This window comes from Rhincodon typus, chromosome 17 (genome assembly GCF_021869965.1).
Source record: "Rhincodon typus isolate 14 chromosome 17, sRhiTyp1.1, whole genome shotgun sequence".
Lineage (NCBI taxonomy): Eukaryota > Metazoa > Chordata > Chondrichthyes > Orectolobiformes > Rhincodontidae > Rhincodon > Rhincodon typus.
In genome coordinates this window covers 50,748,954-50,769,238 of record NC_063348.1, presented here as the reverse complement: position 1 = coordinate 50,769,238, position 20,285 = coordinate 50,748,954, and the positions used below count along the sequence as shown (strand labels likewise).

At 38.3% G+C, this 20,285-nt stretch overlaps 1 protein-coding gene across 1 annotated transcript in view; it reads left to right on the top strand.

The window, feature by feature from the left end:
- Positions 1 to 16,351, top strand: part of kif18a (kinesin family member 18A) — a 101,291-nt gene extending 84,940 nt beyond the window's left edge. The window contains 4 exon segments of the mRNA XM_020527738.2: positions 6,391 to 6,883; positions 8,827 to 8,925; positions 12,286 to 12,392; positions 15,417 to 16,351. Of these exon segments, the coding sequence (XP_020383327.2) occupies positions 6,391 to 6,883; positions 8,827 to 8,925; positions 12,286 to 12,392; positions 15,417 to 15,538 (821 nt within the window). The 3' untranslated portion in view covers positions 15,539 to 16,351.
- Positions 16,352 to 20,285: the final 3,934 nt, after the last annotated feature.

Here is a 20,285-nt window from a genome sequence, read left to right as displayed (position 1 = left end):
CAATCCTTTATCCATGCTAATGTATTATTGCATACATCGTGTCCTCTCAACTCGCTATCCAGACTAATTTTGCAGAGGTTGTTGGACCAGATAATCATGGCAGTCAGTGCTCGGAGTCTAGCCAATTAGGTGGATGCAGTAATGCAAGAAGTTAAATTACCTTATACGAGTAGTCATTGCATCTTCAAATGCATATTCTGCCAAATGTGCCACTAGCTTCAGATATTGTTCAATGTACCATAACCTATTACTCACCCACAAACAACCTCTTCTGTGAACACGATTCATATCCAACCTCATAACATCACCTCTTTCTCATAATTAACACTGCCGCAAACCTCTTACCAAGATCTCATAATTTGCATTTAACTGTGAAACCATCACATCACCTTTGTTTCATTTGCACATCACATAAAATCTTTGTCTCATAAGTGAAAAGAGCTTCATCCTATCTACTCTGTCCATCTCGCTCATGATTTTGAAAATCTCAGTCAGATTTCCTCTGTCTTTATCTCTCCAGGGACAACAGTCGCAACTCCCTCAATTTCTAAATTGGTAGCTGTTCCACAACTTTGTGTTGCTGTGTAAAATGTTTCTCCTGTTAATGTGTTTTAATTGTTTTACAATTAATCTTTTATCCATGTCATATTATGCTAAACCTCTCAAATATGGGACATATTCTATTTTATCCATTTTAGTTTAATCCTTCACAGTTCTGTTGTCTATTATTTCCGCTTTAATTCCTTTGGGTATGAAGATTGTGTGAATGTGACACCTCAGCACCATAAACTTTCTCTCCACAGATGCTGCCAGACTTGCTGAGCTTTACCAACAATTTCTGTTCTTGAAGCTATTTATAATAGCCTGCACCATTTGATTAGTGTTTGATTTAACATGAAAAAAAATAGATTTAGCTGATGCCATACTTACAGATTGGCACTTCTGAGCTCTGAGAGAAAATGTCTTGCGACAGTCTGCAGCTCACTGGTGTCTTTTTAGGGCATCCATTTGAGCCAGCATCTCAGGCCACACACCATGGGCAGTGACCAGCTATACCCTCTATCCACAGAAGTTGGCATTGGCAAAACACCAACCTTACCACCATCATCGCGCATTTTGGACTAACTTATAATACAGTTTAGCACTTTAATGCTTCACTTTGGAGTTCACTCTCACATTACATTGCAATGCTGCTGCCAGTCCTCTTTGTGCAGCGGTGCATGCAGCCATCTCATGCACTGGAACCAAATGCATCTCAGTGTTCCTAGCTTGCTTTCTTTCTGCTCACTCACTTTGCAACTAGTTGTATATTTACAGTATTTCTACCTTGCTTTGCCTTTTAGCACAAACAGAAACCGGGCAACTTGTCATGTTTGCCAGCAATGATCACTAAAGGGGCTGAACATGTTGTTGATGGCTTTGAGCTTTGCCAGTGTAACGCCTGGAGCATATGGTGGTAGTTTACACGGCAAACACACTGCATATGCTTAAACCAAATGGCTGTGTGTCAAAGTCTAAAGGGAGTAGGCCTTAGTCCAGTCAACTATGGTCAGTCAGAGGTCTGGTCTATCTTCATTAAGGAAAAGTGGTGAGCAATATTCCCTTTAAATGTGTAGTTGCTCCATACACAGCGATCAGTGTGCCAATGAAGATCACAGCATGCCTTCAGTTCCAGGTGTTGCTGCCATGCACAGACCTCAAAGGTCCATGGGAATGCTGGTTGTGAGGTGACCTGAGTGAGTGAGCAGGCCACACAAATAGCTGGGAGCAAAAGTAGTTTGAGGTAAAAGCAAAGTGCTGTGGATGCCAGAGATCTGAAATTAAAACAAAGCGCTGGATTCTATTCAGAAGAAGAGTTATATTTGGCATGAAACATTGGCACAATTTCTCTACAGATGCTGGCAGACTTCTTGAGTTTCTCCAGCATTTTCTGTTTTTATGCTAGTACTTGGAATGGGATAGGTGTGAACATTTGACAGAAGATGCTGTGTGCGCTATCGAAAGTGGTAGACCGTGAATCTTGTTAGGAGGCGGGTGCGATGGCAGAGTTAATGAGTGTGCGGGAGCAAAGAAAAAATGACAGCATATAGCCCTGCTGGCGTAGATGGTCGTTCACCTTCTTGCGGCACTACTGCATATGCTTCCAAATCATGGACACTTTGCTGGCCTGGATGGCAACTTCAGACCAGACTGTGACAGCACTTGAAATTGTGCATAGCTGAGGTTTAAATATGGTGCCATGCCATTAACATTGTAGGGCCCTAGTACCAGCAAGAACCTTGACCATTGCTAATCACAGGCTGTGAGAGACCAATGCTTTAGAGGCAGGGTGTAGAAGCTAATGAGGTGAGTAATGCAGATTTTATATAATAAAGTCACTTTAGCTCAATGAAACTGTTTAAAGTTGATGCAGTTGAATGCTGGGAAAATTTAGCCCTTTCATTGAATTGTTATTATATGTCACTTTTTATTTTGGCATTGAGATTTACTTTTGCAGAAAAAGCAATTGTCAAATTGGTACCAGTGTAGATTTTGACAAATTAAAGCCTAGATCACTTTCTCCTCCTCTTCCTTCATCCACATCCCAATTCAGGCAGCCATTTCCACTCCTCAGGCTCACTTGATACTAGTCGTTGAATTAATGGAATTATACTGTCTTTCTGAAAGGGATATTTGAGCTGCTGCTGAGGGTTCAGGCCTGGCAAGACCCTGGATTATCTGAATATTTACTTTAAATTCAGTGGTGTAGATTCAATTTTTCCTGACATTAATTTGAATCTCTCACCATCAACAGGCTCTCCAGGCGTTCAGCAGCATAATGTTCAAAATCTTCTTCAACCAACCTCTCTTGTCGTCTTAAAAACAGGAAGAACTGCGGATACTGTAAATCAGGAACAGAAACAAAGTTGCTGGAAAAGCTCAACAGGTCTGGCAATATCTGTGAAGAAAAAATCAGAGTTAACGTTTTGGGTCCGGTGAACCTTCCTTAGAACCTGTTGTGAGGAAGGGTCCCTGCCCTGACCCCTCCAACTCACGACAGCACCACTCTTTAAAATCTGTTTGTCCCAAACCTTCCTCAAAGAATTCCTTCAAATCGCAACCTAGTATCCTATTTTGAACTTCTGTTATGTCCCCAGAATCCCTGAACGTGCTTTGTTGCATCCTAAATTTGTCAGCATCATGCCTACAATTACGTTTCCTAACAGTATGCAAACAAGGAGCAAGAGAAGGCTATTCTGCCCCTGAAACTTGCTCTGCTATTTAATAAGACCATAAATGATCTGATTATAATCTCAAATCCACATCCACATTCCCTTCTGCCTTAAAAATACTCAAGCTTGTGCCCGCATTGTCTTTTCAGGAAGAGTTCCAAAGATTCACTCTGAAAACAAAAATTTGCCTAATCACTCGAATATGTTATTATCAACTTAGCTGCTTGTACTTCATTCAACAAGGTGTAATACTTTCAAGGACTTTTACACCAAGATTAATAACATAAAAGTGGAAGTTCTGATCGGTTCAGTGACTTCAATAACAGCATGTCGAGAAGAGCTGCAACTTCCTTGTCTTTCCCAATTAACTGCTCTTTTGTGGACTCCAGAATTTGCTGTCGGTTTTAGAGGAGTAATGATGGCTGTGCCAATAGTTTCAACATTATTACAAATATAAAATTCATTGTGTCAAATACAGACATCATATTTATAAGGCAGCAATTCTCAAATCATCAGTCACAACCCCATTTAGGACGGCACAGATAGCCAATGGGGTCACAAGCCGCCCCACCTCGTCCTCCCACACAGGCACCAAGGCCCAAAAAATATCTAGTCCCTCCCTTTCCCCGCTCATATCTCAGTTTCCCTCTCTCCCAGTCAGTGACATAAGTTCCATCCAGTGCCAACACAATGAAGACTTGGTTCATGAATTAAATTTCTACTCCCCTACTTCATCCTTCTGTAGATGAATCTGTCTACTGGATCCAGTAACGGTGTGGCACTCCCTGGGATTTTTTTTTAGTTTCAGTTTTTCCTTCCAAACCCCTCCATGTCCCTGCTTCCTCTATCGTGACCCACATACTTACTAATGTAAGAATTGTCTTCTTCTCAGGCTCTAGTTATTTTTTTTTCTAATAGCTTGTTAGTCCACATTCCTAGCTCTTATTGTACACCAAATTCCAAATATAGGTCACAGAGTAACGAGTCCCATGTACTGAGTCTGCCGAATGCAACTCTTTCTAAAGTAACCTTCCTAATTTTTTACATGAACTAATTCTTGTTCTAGGGTCACTTTCTTCCTTGGAATGTAGTGGAGTGAACTTCACAAGAATAGCATGTTTTGTGGTTGGTTAGCTCGCCGTTCCACAGACGTTTCATTACGCTGCTGGGTAACATCATCAGTGCAGCCTCCACTGAAGTGCTGTTGTGTTTTCCTGCCTGTTATATAAATGCTGGTGTCTGTTGAGCTGGATTACCTCACTTCCAGTTTTCCTTCGCAATGGAGTGTATACAGGGTCTACCTCTGTTTATCGATGGCTTTCTTAGTGGAGAAACCAGGCTTCTTGGAATTCCTGTGCTTGTCTCTGCTTTGCCTGTCCCAGGATCCTGGTGTTGTCCCAATCGAATTGATGGTTTTCCTTATCCTTGTAGATGGAGATGAGTGAGTATTGGACCCTAGTGATACCATCTCCACAGGCAACATGCTGAAGCTAATGGACCTATGCCTCACCATCGACTTCACCTTTTAGCAGCCAAATATATGAACAGATCAATGGGACACCCGTGGGATCACCTATCTCCAGACTAATAGCGAAGCGGTGATCCAAAACTATGGATACGCTACGTAGATGACGCCTTCATCATTATTAAACGGACCAAGCTAGAGGAGACACACAAACTAATAAACAACACCCTCACAGGGATCAGATTCACCAGAGAAGAGGAGAAGAACAAACAGCTCCCATTCCTGGATATCATGGTAGAATGCAAGACCAATGGGGAATTCCCAACAAAGGTACACAGGAAAGCCACACACACTGACCAAGTACTGAATTTCAACATCAACCATCCTAACACACACAAACAAAGTTGTGTGAAAACATTATTTAAACGGGGCAGAAACACACTGCAGCAGCACAGAACTGTGCCAGAAAGAGGAAGAGTACTCTTCCAGGTATTCAAAGACAATGGATACCCGAAAAACTGGGTCAGAAGATGCCTATCACACGAACGACACCAGGAACATACTACATGCCCTGACACACTCATGCTACCTTACATTAGGAACACATCTGAACTGACCGCAGGACTCCTATGACCACTGAGCATCAGAGTAGCACACAAACTCACATCAACCCTACGCCAACTGCTCACCCGGACCAAAGACCCACTACCCACTATGGACAGGACCAATGTCATTCCCTGCAGAGACTGCAACAAACATTACATTGGACAAACAGGAAGGACATTTACAACAAGGGTTCACGAACATCAACTGGCAACAAAAAGACACGACCAGTACTCACTCATTTCCTTCCACATGAATAAGGAAAACCACCAATTTGATTGGGACAACACCAGGATCTTGGGACAGGCAAAGCAGAGACAAGCACGGGAATTCCTAGAAGCCTGGTTCTCCACGAAGAAAACCATTGATAAACACAGAGCTAGACCCCAAATACACTTGATTGCAAAGGAAAATCGGAAGTGAGGTAATCCAGCTCAACGGACACCAGCGTTTAAATGACAGGCGGGGACAAGCCAACCAGTCACAACATCCACATCCTGAGCTGCAAATCTATTCTAAAACCTAATAGCATGTTTTAATTAAAATATTCTTGTATAAAGTGAAACTCTTTCTCAACATTTTGATAGACACAACAGGAGCATGGGGCTGGTGAATTGGCTGCACTAGGCCTGTCAGAGCTGCCATGCCTCCCTGCTGGCCAGTCACCACTGGTTAGCTTACCTGAATGGTGTCTTCTGTCAATGAGGAGTATGGAGAGCTGGTCAAAACTTACTGTTTAAAATGTACTTTAAAAGTGCAGATTTTCATATTTTATATGATGTGAATTGATCAACAATTTGCAATTATCATTATAAACTGAATAATACTTTGCTATTTTGCTTTCGTAAGTTCTAGGCATAGAGTAGTTTGTGCTGAAATTGGAAAGGATTCTGGGAACACTAAATTATAGAGCTGAAGTGTGACTTGATATTTTGAAGAGTCTTTTCAGCGATGTTTCTAATACACTATTCAACAAAATATTGCATCTGAAGTAGTTTTGTTATGGAAAATTTGTGGTGCAACAAGTGAATTTATTGTATTATTATCTAATATTTTGACAGTATTTTACCTGTGGCAATTTTATTTTTTTTACATTTTGCCCTGCCATAGAATCTAACGAAAACCAACAACCAATGGGAAAAGAAGGCACAGTATCTACTTATAAATCCTCCAGACGACGGCTAGAGCAAGCACTGTTAACTTGCAGTGATCCAGATAAGTATGCTACACAAAACTCCAGCTTTATTCAGCTGGATGATAGCCTTTCCAAAGAAGGCTTTGCACTTATAGACTATACACCAGAGAGCTACAAGTCACAGATTGTGCAAGTTCAGTGTCAGCTGCCCACCTCAAAGCTAGAACTCCAAAACGCAAACTGTCACAGAAGAGATAAGAGGGAAAATTTAAGTGACAGAGAAGATGCTGCTTCTGGACTGAGTGAGAATCCAGTAAATGTTACGTACAGTTTAGAAGAACATAGCCAATCTGTCACGCAGTCAAAAACTCAGCATTCATTTGTGAATAAAATCAATTGTAACAAGACAGTCACTGGTTACAGTGCATCATTCAAGCACTCCAAGAATCAAAGAACCATCCTGCAAAGGTTTGTTTTATAGTCTCTGTTAAGTTTTTTGTTTTAATTTTGTTCACATTGCTACCATACACTGTATTCCCAGGATTCTAGTATTAATTGAGTTAACCAAAGGACATGTCAACTATAGTATCTTATTCATCTTCACATTTTAAGATGCACGTATTTCCCGATCTGTCCATTAGACCAGTTGTACACTTGAAGTACGATAAATTCTGTGCATAGGTTGCTGTCTTTAATGTTGCATGTTTCATGTGGATCACCAAAGTAATAAGTGCTAAATCCTCCAGAATAATTTTGCAAATATTTGAAAACTATATAATTACAATTTAGTATTTTGATCTAATTAATACATTTTGTGTCTGTGTTGTCAGAAAATTCCAACAACAGTAATTCTTATAATTCTGTGAAAAAAGTCTATTTAATTTCAGGTTTTAAGGCTTATGCTTGGTATTAATTAAACTACCAGTAGTCCCAACACACAAGAGGTACCTAAAACTATATTCAAGAGCAAAGTTTTTTTTCCTAAGACTAACCTGATTAGAACAGCTATTTCTGAAGCAGTGGTGTTTTTAAAAAATGTTTCATCACTTGGCCTCGTTTGCTGAACTTTAACCTAGGAAATTTCTTTCAAGTGGATTTGTGTACAATACTATGTAACAATGAATTTTGCAGCTAATTAAATGATTAGGTTCAAGTCAAGTAGCAAAGATTCTAAAATAGCGTATGGTGACCAAGAAGAGATTTTATAGCCCTAACTTATTTTGTTGACATATAAGATTATCAATTTTTCCAACTATTGAAGCTAAAATGCTAATTACCTATAGTGAAATCATTTGGTAATATATGTCAACTTTTGTGTTAGATATTGCCTTAAATTCAGTGTGAAGATTACTGGAAGTCTGTGGAAAATGAGACATTTTCTGAAGATAATAAAAGAGTGTACATTTGTGGCTTCATATATATGTAAAGAGCAGTAGGGAAATTGGTCTGAAATATAGTGGCTTTTTTAAGAATCAGGTTGTGAAAATCACTTTTATTTTGGTACTGCAGGGTCACAGAACCAGGAGAGCAAGATAGACAATTACTGTTTTTGTGATGTGAAATTGTGACTTTCTGCAGTACACTGCCTCCTTGTTATCTGCTGATTCTATACCAGTGATTCTGTATATCTGTGAAGTTGGCCCCAGATCTCATTTTTATTTTTCCCATTGACTCATCTGCTCTGATCACGCAGTCCTTTGTGGTAGAAAAGAAAGTTACGTTGGAGCAGTATCGGTCTTTTTTTTGGTTGTCTGCTGAAGTGTGTGTCCCTATCCCCTGAGATAACATGGATTTGGTATCTAGTATAAGATTCCTGAAGATGCCTTAATTGGCTATAATGTAAATATATTATTCCATGATGAATAAAATATGAGAAATACTGGAGGAAATTACACATGTTCATTTGATTTTCATAAAAATCTGCTCTGCTGTTTTGACTTTTGTAAGAAGTCCAAGCTGCAGGGATATGTTTGTTGTTTAAAAATAAATTATGAGGCTGCACAAATGAAATGATTTATTTTGATATTTGTACTGATAGCAGCAGATAGGCATGCAGTTATATTTTCAAACTAGTCTGTTGAAAGCATGAATTGATTTCAGATTGTATATTATCTCTTTTCATGGAAACAAAACATATTTGAACATTGCAATATAACTTTGTCTATATAGTGGAAAAAATCATATGTTTGACTGCCTTTGTTTCAAACAATTAAATCAAGCAGATTATTTCTTGCTTCCTGTTAAAATTATTTTGTTTTTGGTTACTTTTATAACTGATTGTTTTTGACTTTTTAGAAAAAAAATACATGAAATATTTAAGAATAAAAAGCCTTGGCTTTAATTGCTTGAATGCAAGTTCATCTTTATTTCTGTTCATTATATAATTGCTTATTATACAATTATTGCTGCAGGTTGGGTCTCCCATCATTGCTATCTTCAAATGAAACAAACAACAAGCCTTCTTACATGGCTTTAACGTCTGCTGCCAGGAGGAAAAGGAGATCTGAAAGGTAAAAGCAGGCACTTTGTACTGCATTTCATCTTAGCTTGAATGTACACTTATGTATTTTTGGATTTGAGTAGACTTGTAGGAGATTCTTGCTACTTTGAGGTCATGTGAATGTCTCGACTGTGCACAGATGATGAACTACTTCAAAGGATGAGTAAATCTGTACTTAAGGTAGGTAATCCAGTATCTCCAACAATTTAATTTGTACAGTCTAGATTAAATTTTCCATACTGTGCACTGTCTAGAAATTTGAGTTCAGATTTGGATAGCACTATTAAAGTATTCTTTGTGTTTTTAATATATGTATAAAATGCAAAAATTATTATCATTGCTATAAATTGACCCTGACTGTGAGCAACAAGAAGCTATTTTGAACTGTGTCTCAAAATAAATTACTTGCTGCTAAGAACCTTCATAGTAACCCGGTTGTGCGTTGGAAAACCCGTAGAATAGAAGATGCATGAAGTTGCCACTGAGAGAGCAAAATTTGTTTCATTAGGTTTTCTTGGCTGTGTGTATATACCAGATTGTTTGTCTAAACAGTGTCTGCCGCAATTCTGATGTATGCAAGATTTCCTTGCAGCATAGGCACTGACAGCAATGAAGAATTTACTTTGATGTTAAATGATATAGGTCTATGAAAACATTACATCTTTCACCAAATCTCCAATCTGTTTCAATTTCTTAGTCCTGAAGAAGAGGCAACTGGAGAATATCTCCTTTTGAGGATCCTCTCCAGAGCGCACTCAGGAAACATTTAGGTGAGGGCAGTGTCTATCTCAAAGACACAAGCCCACCTTTTGGCTTTGCCTGGAACAACTAAATATGTTACCTTTATTTTAGAGAATGCATTAAAGTATCCACCAACTGTGGATTGTATGGAAAACATCTAAATCGAACTAAAGCTATGTCTCCACTTGAAGCAATCTGGAAAGCAGCTTTCACCAAACATGTTGGTTGATTCAGCTCAGAATGATCAATGCTTCATGACAGCGTTGATATGCTCCAAACTAGCCCATAAACACAACTCCTCAGAGATTCACCCTTAGTTTTCTTTTGCTTCCTTGTTCCGTGGAAGTTGAGTTTATGAATGAAGAATAGAAAATTACTTGCTGGAGTTGATCTTGTCATTATTTAGTAATATTTGATTTTCATATATAAGAGCCCCCAATATCCAGCATATCCACTCTTTTTCATCTGGCACAACTTGGAATTATTTCAGTTTTTATACTTTTTCATATTTCACTTTTTTTTTGGATATTGTGAAAATATTCATACTTACCTCTTATTATTTATGCTGTAATTTTTATAATAATAGCAACTGAAGTATGCCATGTGATCCCACAAACCTGCGCTGTCATTTCGTAGGTTCTTCTGCATCAGCTCCACTTTTTCTGCAATGACAAAATCCAGGCCAATGTTGGCTACTTATTGGAGTTGCTCTAAACAGTTTTCAGAAAAATGCTAGAAAATAATAAAAGGTTTAAGAAAATGAAAACAGTGAAGGAAAAAAAGAACATGGAGGGTCATTTGAAAAGCTGAAATAGGAAACTAGTATGACCAGAAGATAACATTTGCCGTAATACAAGTTTGAAAATTCTCAATGTTTTCTTAGGATTTATGGTTAAACAACAGACATTAGAAGCTTTGTGACATGAGTGTGAAGCTTGCAGCAGTGCTGAGTGTGGGTGAAGTATAGCTATGAATGTTGGATGTGGCTTGTGATTGACAGAGGATTTTTGGTAGGTACATGCTGGAGATGTCTTGCGTTGAGACTAGTAATATAATTGGTGGAATACAGCATTTGGACATACATTTTCTGACCATGGCCACCCATCTGAGACCATTGAACTTTTTGAGAAATTACATCCAGGATACTTGAGGTTAAACTCTTGGTATTAAATGCCATGGCTATCTGGACCCACTATTGCTGCCAGGTTTGAATAGTGGACCTCCTGGATTTCAGATTTCTTCCTCACCTTCCACAGGCATCTCCTTTCAAATAGTAAAAGCTAACTTTAACACATGCTTGCATCCAACCTCGCCTCCCACAATCTTTAACACTATAAAGACAATATCATTTTATTTTTTGGAGTTTTTGATTGAGGACAAAAATGGAAAAGTTTTAAAGACCAAGAACTGTGAAAGGAATTACTGTGCTTTTCAACACAAGTTCCATTTATATATATTTACATTATGTGGTTTTTACACTTCTTCGTTCAAACATTGTGGGGTAACATGATTGTGGATGTTTAGGCACTGGGGTATATGCGCAAAGTGAAATTTAGCTGGCAACAAGAATTTGTTTGGCTTGTGCATTTCAATCAGTTGTAGATGCTAACGGTCATCAGCGTGATGATTCTCTGATTAGTTCCCTGCAGCTGAACAACTTGTGAGTATGAACAATACAAGGAGAAGCCTTCGTACTGTTGAAGGGCAGATCGTGTGTCTTTCTCTACAATAAAAATACCTGAACCCTGATAAATGCCAGTTATTTCTTACCTCCCACCAATTGCTGTAAGTTGTTGCCCTTCAACCAGTAACTGAGAAATGTAGTTGTTAGTGTACCAATCACCTGCGAAGAAGTAAAAGAACCTAGAGAAGGTAAATTGAGGAGCAGAAAGTCCTGACAGGCAAAAGGGGTATCTCAATGAATCTTCTAGGACGACGCCATTGAACTGTGTTTTCCAGTATTTTTCCATCCATTGGTTTCCCTATGTCATTCGTGTGTGTGTGTGTGTGTGTGTGTGTGTGTGTGTGAGAAAAAAGTTAGTGTCTTAACTAGTAGAGCCCTATGTTAGTAGTTCAAAACTCTTTCCTTGTAATTAGAATTTATTTATCTGTAATTGTTAGTAGTTTTTGGTAAGTGCAGGAACTGGTTAGTGTTTTCTGTTAACTTGATTCAGGTAGGTGAATCAAAGACTTTGCATTCCTTGATTAAGTCATTAAAGTTTGTGGTTTGTATGCAGAAGGATTTGAAAATGAGTGCACTTTGCCAAGTGATCGTAACAGTTGCAGTCATTTAAATTAACAGACAGTACACAAAGTTTTAATGTTGAGAACTTTAGAATCGGTGGATGCTTAAGTCTATTGCAGAACTAGTTTTCAGGGCCTTATGAAAGTTTGCACCCTAGGTATTTTAAGTTAATGAATTGGATTACAGTTATAACAAAATATTTCACATGCCCAATCATAATGTTGCAAATCAATATTATTAGGCTTAGACCTCACTTCAGTCACATTTTTTATAATTAGCACGCGTGGTGCAAATTGTACCCATAGTGTTGTTTCTCTCTATGGATTTCTTTAATTTCTTTACTTGAGTTGTGCATTAAATACTACTAATCTTCTCTTCATTTAGTTTCATGGGTAAGGAAGATGATAATGTAGGACCTCTTGCAGAAAAACGTATTTGTCAGGATTTGCTACCTATTATGGGTAATAAACCTACACGATTGCTATTACCAGGTAAGTAGTAATGCAATTTTTTGTTTCATTTATTCATTTTTTGGGTGTTGGCATAGCTGACTAGACCAGAATTTATTGCTAATTGCCTTGAAGAAGGTGGTGGTGAGCTACCTTTTAGAGAGTCTGCAAACCTTGGGATGTAGGAAGACCGATAGTCATATAAGGCAGCGAGTTCCAGGATTCTGGCCTTGTGACAGTGAAGAAAGAAGAATATCATCCCAAGTCTGGATGGTTGATGGCTTGGAAATGAGCCTGCAGGTGGCAGTGTTCCCATACATCTGCTGCCCTTATCCCTATGGCTGGTAGAGGTCACGCGTTTGGAGGGTGTTGTCTAAGGAGCTTTGGTGAGTTACTACAGCATATCTTGCAGATGGTACACACTATTGCCACTGTGCATTGATGGTGGAGAGAGCAAATATTTAAGGTAACAAATGGGGCTTCAGTCAAGCAGGTTGCTTTGTCCTAGATGGTGTCAGCTTTCTTGAGTGTTGTTGGAGCTGTGATCATCCAGGCAACTAGTGAGTATTCCAGCATAGTGCTGAATTGTGCCTTGTGGTTGGTGGACAGGCTCTGGGGAGTCAGGAGGTGAGTTATTTACTCCAGAGTGCCAAGCTGTTTTATAAACTTTTTTTGTAACTAGAGAGAGACATTGCCTTCTCAAAAGTCAACATTCAGTGTAAAAAAACTACAAATTTTTAACTTTTACCTAGATTTTTCTTTCTCTGTACCAGACAGAAATGTAGGGAGTATGATGATACTGTGTCTTTAAGAGGTGTATTTTGTCCTTTTTTTTAATGAAGAAAGGTTGAGACAGAGCTATCAAGTGGTCTGCTCAAAACCAATAAAGCATGTGAGGCCTTGGGTTTTTTTTTAAGTTGGAAAAATAGAAACAGCCTGAATGATTGGGGTCAAGTTCCCACAGAACCAGGATTTTTAAGTTTTTAGCTTTCTGCAATTGCTGGAATCTTGAAGCTGGATGTGGAAGCCTTTATTCCTCTCTTTGCTACAGCTAAAAGCTAGGGTTCTCTTCCTGCTGCTAGAGTTGCATGTAAGACAATCTATTTTACTGAATTTGCCTTTGCCAAGGGTGTGTTTATGGGATGTTACAATATTGGAACAGTTAAATATTAGTTGTTAATATATATTATTTTGCTAAGCATTTTGATAGAGTTACAGTTAAGCCAATTATTTTCTTTTTATTTTGTCCGTATTTTAACTGGTGTAAAAATAAAGCGTGCTTTGCTTAAAGTTGAGTAGTTTGACCAAGCGAATTGTATCTGGAACGCAATACCTTACACTCCCCTTTAAAACAAGAAAAAGTTTGTGTCTCGATTACCTTCGTAATATATTTTGAGAGGGGTTTGGTCTGGTCCATAATAGGTGCTCCGAGATTTCTGTTGCTCTAAAGGCATTTTCTATTGTAAAGCTATTTACAAAACTGATACTTGAAGTGTTGTTACTGCTTGTGTGTGATTTCAATTTTCAGAACTAACGGTTTTATTTTTCCTTGCACTGCTGGAATCAGCTGTGCTTTTAGCTTCCAATTTTCCATTCTAATCCGTTTGTATAATTCTTCAGATCTCTGTGAACAAACTCTAGCGGATCTGGGAATGATACTGTTGGTTAGGGAGGAAAGTGATATGCATGTCAAATTTACAGGACATTTATGTTTATGGGCATGATGTCACAAAAAGAAGGACAAAAACTTTGAAAGCCACTGATCGACATTAAAGTGCAAATTTGCCAAGAATGAATAGACAGATGGTAAGAAGTGGCAAGCCCAGATGATATGAAATTTAGGTCTGAGAACAGGCATAAGCCTGTAGCATGTCTGGAGGAAGATAAAGGTGAGGTGATTGTCGATTTGTTTTAGTCCCTGTACATGTACAATCTCTCTTCTGCATCATAACTGCTGATGTGCTTGGCAGCTCACCCCGTACAGATGCCGTAGTGATTCCTGAGGTCTATCTACAGGGCCCTACAAAGTATTTTGTGACATTACAGCAGATGCATCCAAACAGGCAGTGCTTCAGACCGGAGTATACAAAACCCATCCCAGTCCTAATCATGATATAGGATGGGGCCTTGAATGAGACAGAACCTGACCAACTGATTTCCACATGAATTCAGTATTGTCTGTAAGTTTCTATCCAAGCCATGCACCATCCTGTCTTAGAACAATATTGCCGTTTCTTCACGGACAATGGGACAAAATCCTGGAATTCCTATCCTAACCGCACCATTAGATTGCAGCATTTCAAGAAGGCAGCTCATCACCCCCTACTCAAAAGCAACTAGGAACAAGCAAAATAATGCTGGTCTTGCCAGTGACAACTGCATCTCATGAAAGAATTTTTAAAAATATGTACATCTACACCCGAAATTGAAGAACCATATGTTTTAGGATATTATTTACATCTATTCTTTTCTTAACATGAGCACAGGACCATAAAACTTTGCTCATAACTTTTCCTTCTGAAGATGATTGCGTGATGTTAGATCAGCCTTTAACCTCTTTTAAAACAAAGTCTTTGAGTTAATGGCTAATATGTTTTGAAAGGGAAGGGAAGGAAACATTACTAGCTAAAGATGTCTTGTTACCTACAACAATTGATCAGAACTACTATTCTGGTGCATAATCTTCCCTTTAGATTTATAGAAAATTTTGCTGTGCCCATGCAAATTTCCTATTTCATTTATCTCTTTGCTATGTTTCTCAGGTTCTATCAGAGGTAGCCTTAATTATGATGTTTGTTTTAAATTTGGAGATTTTGATGTAGAAGTTCATTTTAGGCTTTGGCAGCAGATTGGCTACCCATATGTAGCAACTGCTATTTAGTTCCATTGATTGGAATAGAACTGAATAACACATGTTGCATGTAACAGGCACCCATATGTTAGTGGTGATATTGTACCATTGCTCAGGACACATATCTACCTGTTATCCTTCTGATTTTTAAAGGAGAAAGGAATGTGGAATGTATTTACTAATATAATAATAATTTCACAATCTTATGTTTATAGGAAGATCCCACAGCCACAGAGAGGCCAAAAAGAAACGCATTTTAAAAGGAGATTCCACTTACAAAGGTCTATCAAGTAATAAGGGCAAAGGAAGACTTTTGAAATCTATGCAGCATATCTAAGTTCCTGCAAATTACAAAAATTGCATTCAGACACTTGATAAAACAGAATTTGAATATTGCTGAAAAGAGTGACGTGTTGCCTAAGCTTTACATCTTACACACAATGGCACAAATGCAGGATTGCCAAATTTCAGATGGCCACAACAACCTATACCCCACAAGAAAACAATTGCTGATTGAATGTCAAATTGACTGTAATTGACTAAGCTGTTTCCATAGAGAAGCAGAGGAGAGCAAAAGGCTCCCCATAATTTAGGAAATGCAGAAGGAATTTGCCATTTTTGCCTTCGTGCTGATGAGCATAAGAAGTAAAACTTCAACACCATGTCTCTCTTCTCAGCAATAAAAATAGTATTATCTACCATGGCTAACCTTTAAACCCAACATAGTAACTACCTATTCAGACTAAATAATGTAGTTTAGACGGTATTCTCGACCTGTGGAAAACGTGGTGCTGGAATTCAGCTTCTTTTAAAAGCCACCTTAGTTCACTTCAGAACTTGTGATCACCCAAGCAACCATATTTGAAGTAGTTCTGCTCAGTCATCTGTATTCATAAAGAAGAAATGTGTTTCATGTAAAATAATTTTGTTTCCAATCAATAAAAAACTTTTAACACACCTCTGAAACACATAAACCTTTAGTATGTCCTTCAAATGTAATCTTTCACACATCGTCGACAGAATATATCAATTTATTTATCCTTATTTTATTAAGTCTTACACAAAGGGTGCACTTACTTTTTAATCAAACTTTATACTTTATCTTAATTTTGTTGTTCCTCTGTCATTTTACCTCACATGGGTGAAAATCTAGAAGTAAACGGTGGTATTGTTAGGATTAGAAGTGTTGCTAAATTGAGAATATCCTTGTTCTATTATTACTTTGGTGCTAGAATCTATTGTTACAACACCTAATGTTGGTTAACATTACGCTAAACCTTGTGGCCTAGTTTGGTATACAATTGGCTCTAAGGTATCATTTGCACTATTTAATTGAATTAAAGCACAAAGTTAAAATGGAATAAAACATTTCATTATTTGATCTATTTAGTAAAGGTTCTGGCAAGTATCTGGTCACAGCTCCACACTCCTGTCCCCTACACAGATCAACCCTGTCTGTAGCTCTCCACTAATTCATACCCTCATTCAGTTTGTCAGTATCACTGCTTTGCAGTCAAGTCTCAACCATCCAATCTAACTACCTGTCTTTTACTTCATGATGCCTCCTCCACCTTTAAATGTCTTATCATCTTGCTCTGTGTTATGCACATTTATAACTGACCAATATAAGACCCCAGTGTGAGGGGTTTTTTATGATTCATACTTGAAATTTGAGAAATTGAACAAAACAGAAATTCCATAAGTAGAATTTTATTGTATCTTTGAGAAAGGTTCAAAACCACTGCTGCCACAAAATCTGAAGTTAGTTATTTTCAAAAAATCTATGCAAACAGTCCACCAATAATGTTACAAGAGCAATACATGCTAACAACCGCTAACAGCCTGTCCAAGATGACTAGCTAAATCATCCTGTTTTGCACAGCCTTATTCTGTTATAAAAGTCATCTTTATCAAAAATATCCAAATGGGACATATGAGTTCCTTGTTTAAGCCATGGTGTGAGTCCCTGCCCTAACATTATCCTCTTTTACAGGTTTCAGGGATCATAATAGATCAGGTTTCTCAATTTGTATCATCTTCCTTTACTAGTTTTGTTATTCCCTTGAAGTATCCCATTTTTGCCCTTCATGCAGACTTCAGGACAAGAGTTTCTTTGTTCATATCAGCATGTCATCAGCTATTCTCGTTTAGAGCTGTTTGTAATGGTTATTCAGTCCAGCCCTTCTTATCTCTCATCAAACTATTGAAATATGTTTTACCAAGGCCTACACATTAATTACATTTGCATTTCAGGAAGAATTTCTTAATTAGACTTGTTTTAACTGAAATACATTAATACAGCTTAGAAGTGTGATTGCTGTGTTTAGCTCTCTTTTAATGATGATGAGCCTCATGACTAAACATTCCATGGCCTTGAAAGTGTCATTTCCTGTCTCAAGCTAGTGATTCTTCTCTTATGAAAAGTGAATTTTTAGCAGATTACTTCAAAAAGTTTCATGGACCTCCAAAACATGCTGGTGAATTTTGCTGAGTTCCAAGCTTTGGGGCAAGTTGGAATAATCTGTGCAACAAATGAATTAACAGAAGGTTAATAAAGGTAATGTAGTGAATGCATTGGACTTCAAAAAAATGTTTGATAAAGAGCCATGTAACAGGCTTTTTGGCAGAATTGAAATCCACAGAATAAAAGGGACCGTGACAGCATTGCTACAAAGTCAGCTGAATGATGGAAAACAAAGTAGTTCTGAACATTTGCTAGACTGCAGGGAAGTATTGAGATGAAGAGGACTTTGTTCATGCAAAGAGTGGTAAGCCTGTGGAATTCTGTCACCAAAAGGAGTTAAGGTCCAAATATTGAATGTTTTCAAGATGGAGATGGACATAGTTCTTTGGGCTAAAGGGAGTACATGGTATGCAGACGAAAGCAGGAGCAAAGTACTGTGTTGGATGATCAGCTATGATTATTTTGATGCCAAAACGGGTTTGAAGGGCTGAATGGTGTACTGCTTTTTTTTTATTTTCTATTGATGGGATTCACCAGTGGTAGGTATGCTTGAGAAAATGGCTTATAAGGTATCCGGGATTCTGGACTTTATAAGTAAGGACATAAAATACAACAGGTAGAAGCTGATGAGTTAATGTAAAATACTGATTGGGCTTCAACTAGAATATTGGGAACCATAGTTTAGAAAGGATATGACAGCAGTGACACAGTAAAACAAAGATTTATGAGATTAGTTATGGGAACGAGACACCTAAATAACGAAGGTAGATTGGCAAGGCTGAAGATGTTTTCTTTAAAGGATAGAAGATTTGAGGGGAGATTTAACATAAATATTTAAAGCAATGAGGGGTCTAAACATAATAGAGTGCAATTGTTCCTTTAGTTTGAAGGATTGAAAACCAGAAGACACTAATTTAAAATGACTGGCAGAAGAATTAATCACAGCAGGAGAGTTAACTTTTTTTTTTAATATGTTGGAGGACATTGGTTTGACCACATTTGGAAAAGATTCACAAGGACATTGCCGAGATTGGAGGGTTTGAGCTAAAAGGAAGGACTGAATAGGTTGGGGCTTTTTTCCCGTGGTGCATCCGAGGCTGAAGGGTGACCTTACAGAGGTTTTACAACGTCATGACTGGTATGGATGGGTGAATAGGCAAGGTCTTTTTCCCAGGGTAGGTGAGTCCAAAACTAGACAGCATAGGTTTAAAGTGAGAGGGGAAAGATTTAAAAGAGACCTAAGGGGCAACTTTTTCACGCAGAGGGTTGTGCATGTATGGAACAAGCTGCCGGTGGAAGTGGCGGAGGCAGATACAATTGCAACATTTAAAAGGCATCTGGATGGGCACATGAGAAGGAAGGGTTTAGAGGGATATAGGCCAAACGCTAGCCATGGTAAATGTGGGGATAGTGTTGGGGGGTGGGATGTTCTTCGGAGGGTCAGTTTAGACTCGATGGGCCGAACAGCATCTTCCCACACTACAGGAATTCTATGATCTAGTAAGCCTCTCAGTTCAAGGACAATTTTGGATGGGCAAAAAACATTGATCTTGCCAGAGATGTCAACAGTCTATCTGTTGAATAAACCAGTTTAACAATTCTTATTTATCCATATCATTGTTCATGGTGTGGAATGGTGCCCTTCAAACCACACAAGCAATTATCTCTGGTAGTCATGTGAAATAAGGATGACACGTACTCATGGCAAGAACCAGTTTTTAACCTGGGTGACTTTATACTGTAACTGCATGGTTCTGCCTGACAAAGAAATTCCTCCCACTCTTAGCAGCTAGCATAGGCACATCAGAAGAATTCACAGATTGACAACAAGTTTGGCCACTTTATGAAAAGTACTTATTTAGTCAGCAAGACCTAAGGTGGGATTTGAACCTGGAGTCATGGTCCATTCGTAAGCATGCTACCGCTGCCCCACGAGATCTCCAGTGTTTCTCTTTCAGTCTAATGGTGTCTGATGTCCGTGGTCCTTCATGGTACTATGGGAATTGACCGTTAATATCTGGCCTCATCTCACAAACATATTTCAGACTGTTGCTGCAAAGATAAAAGTGTGTGTAATTTCATGTACAAAAAAAGCGATATCCAGTTCAGATCTCAGGATGCTCGGCTGTTTGCTATTATATGCCTCGATATATCAATTATGTAATTACATACTGAAACATACAGGTAAATTGTTAAACGTACGAACAGCACTATTGTATCCAAGGAAAGATTGCTTTGTGTGAGGCACCCACCAGAATTAGTGATTCAATTGTAAATGATGAGCTAGTGTTCTCATTTTTGTCAGTGTCATATCTTTCTTTCCAGAAAGTGATAATTATGTTAAAGTTTCATTGTCTAGGCAAAACAACTTCACCCAGCACTTTACCAACTTGTCCATTTTTCATACTTGAGCTCTGTTAATGAATTGTCAGCAAGCCATTTTACCACGATAACTTGGCTCGGTGGGAAGGCAGGTTTGTCAGGATAGGGAAAAGAGATGTATCTTTACCCGATACTCGTTCTACTTATTCATTATCTCCCTAGTTAAGGGCACTGTCTGAGGAAAAGCACATGGGTTTTGACAACATACTTGCCAGTATGATTTTAGTGAACAAGGAGG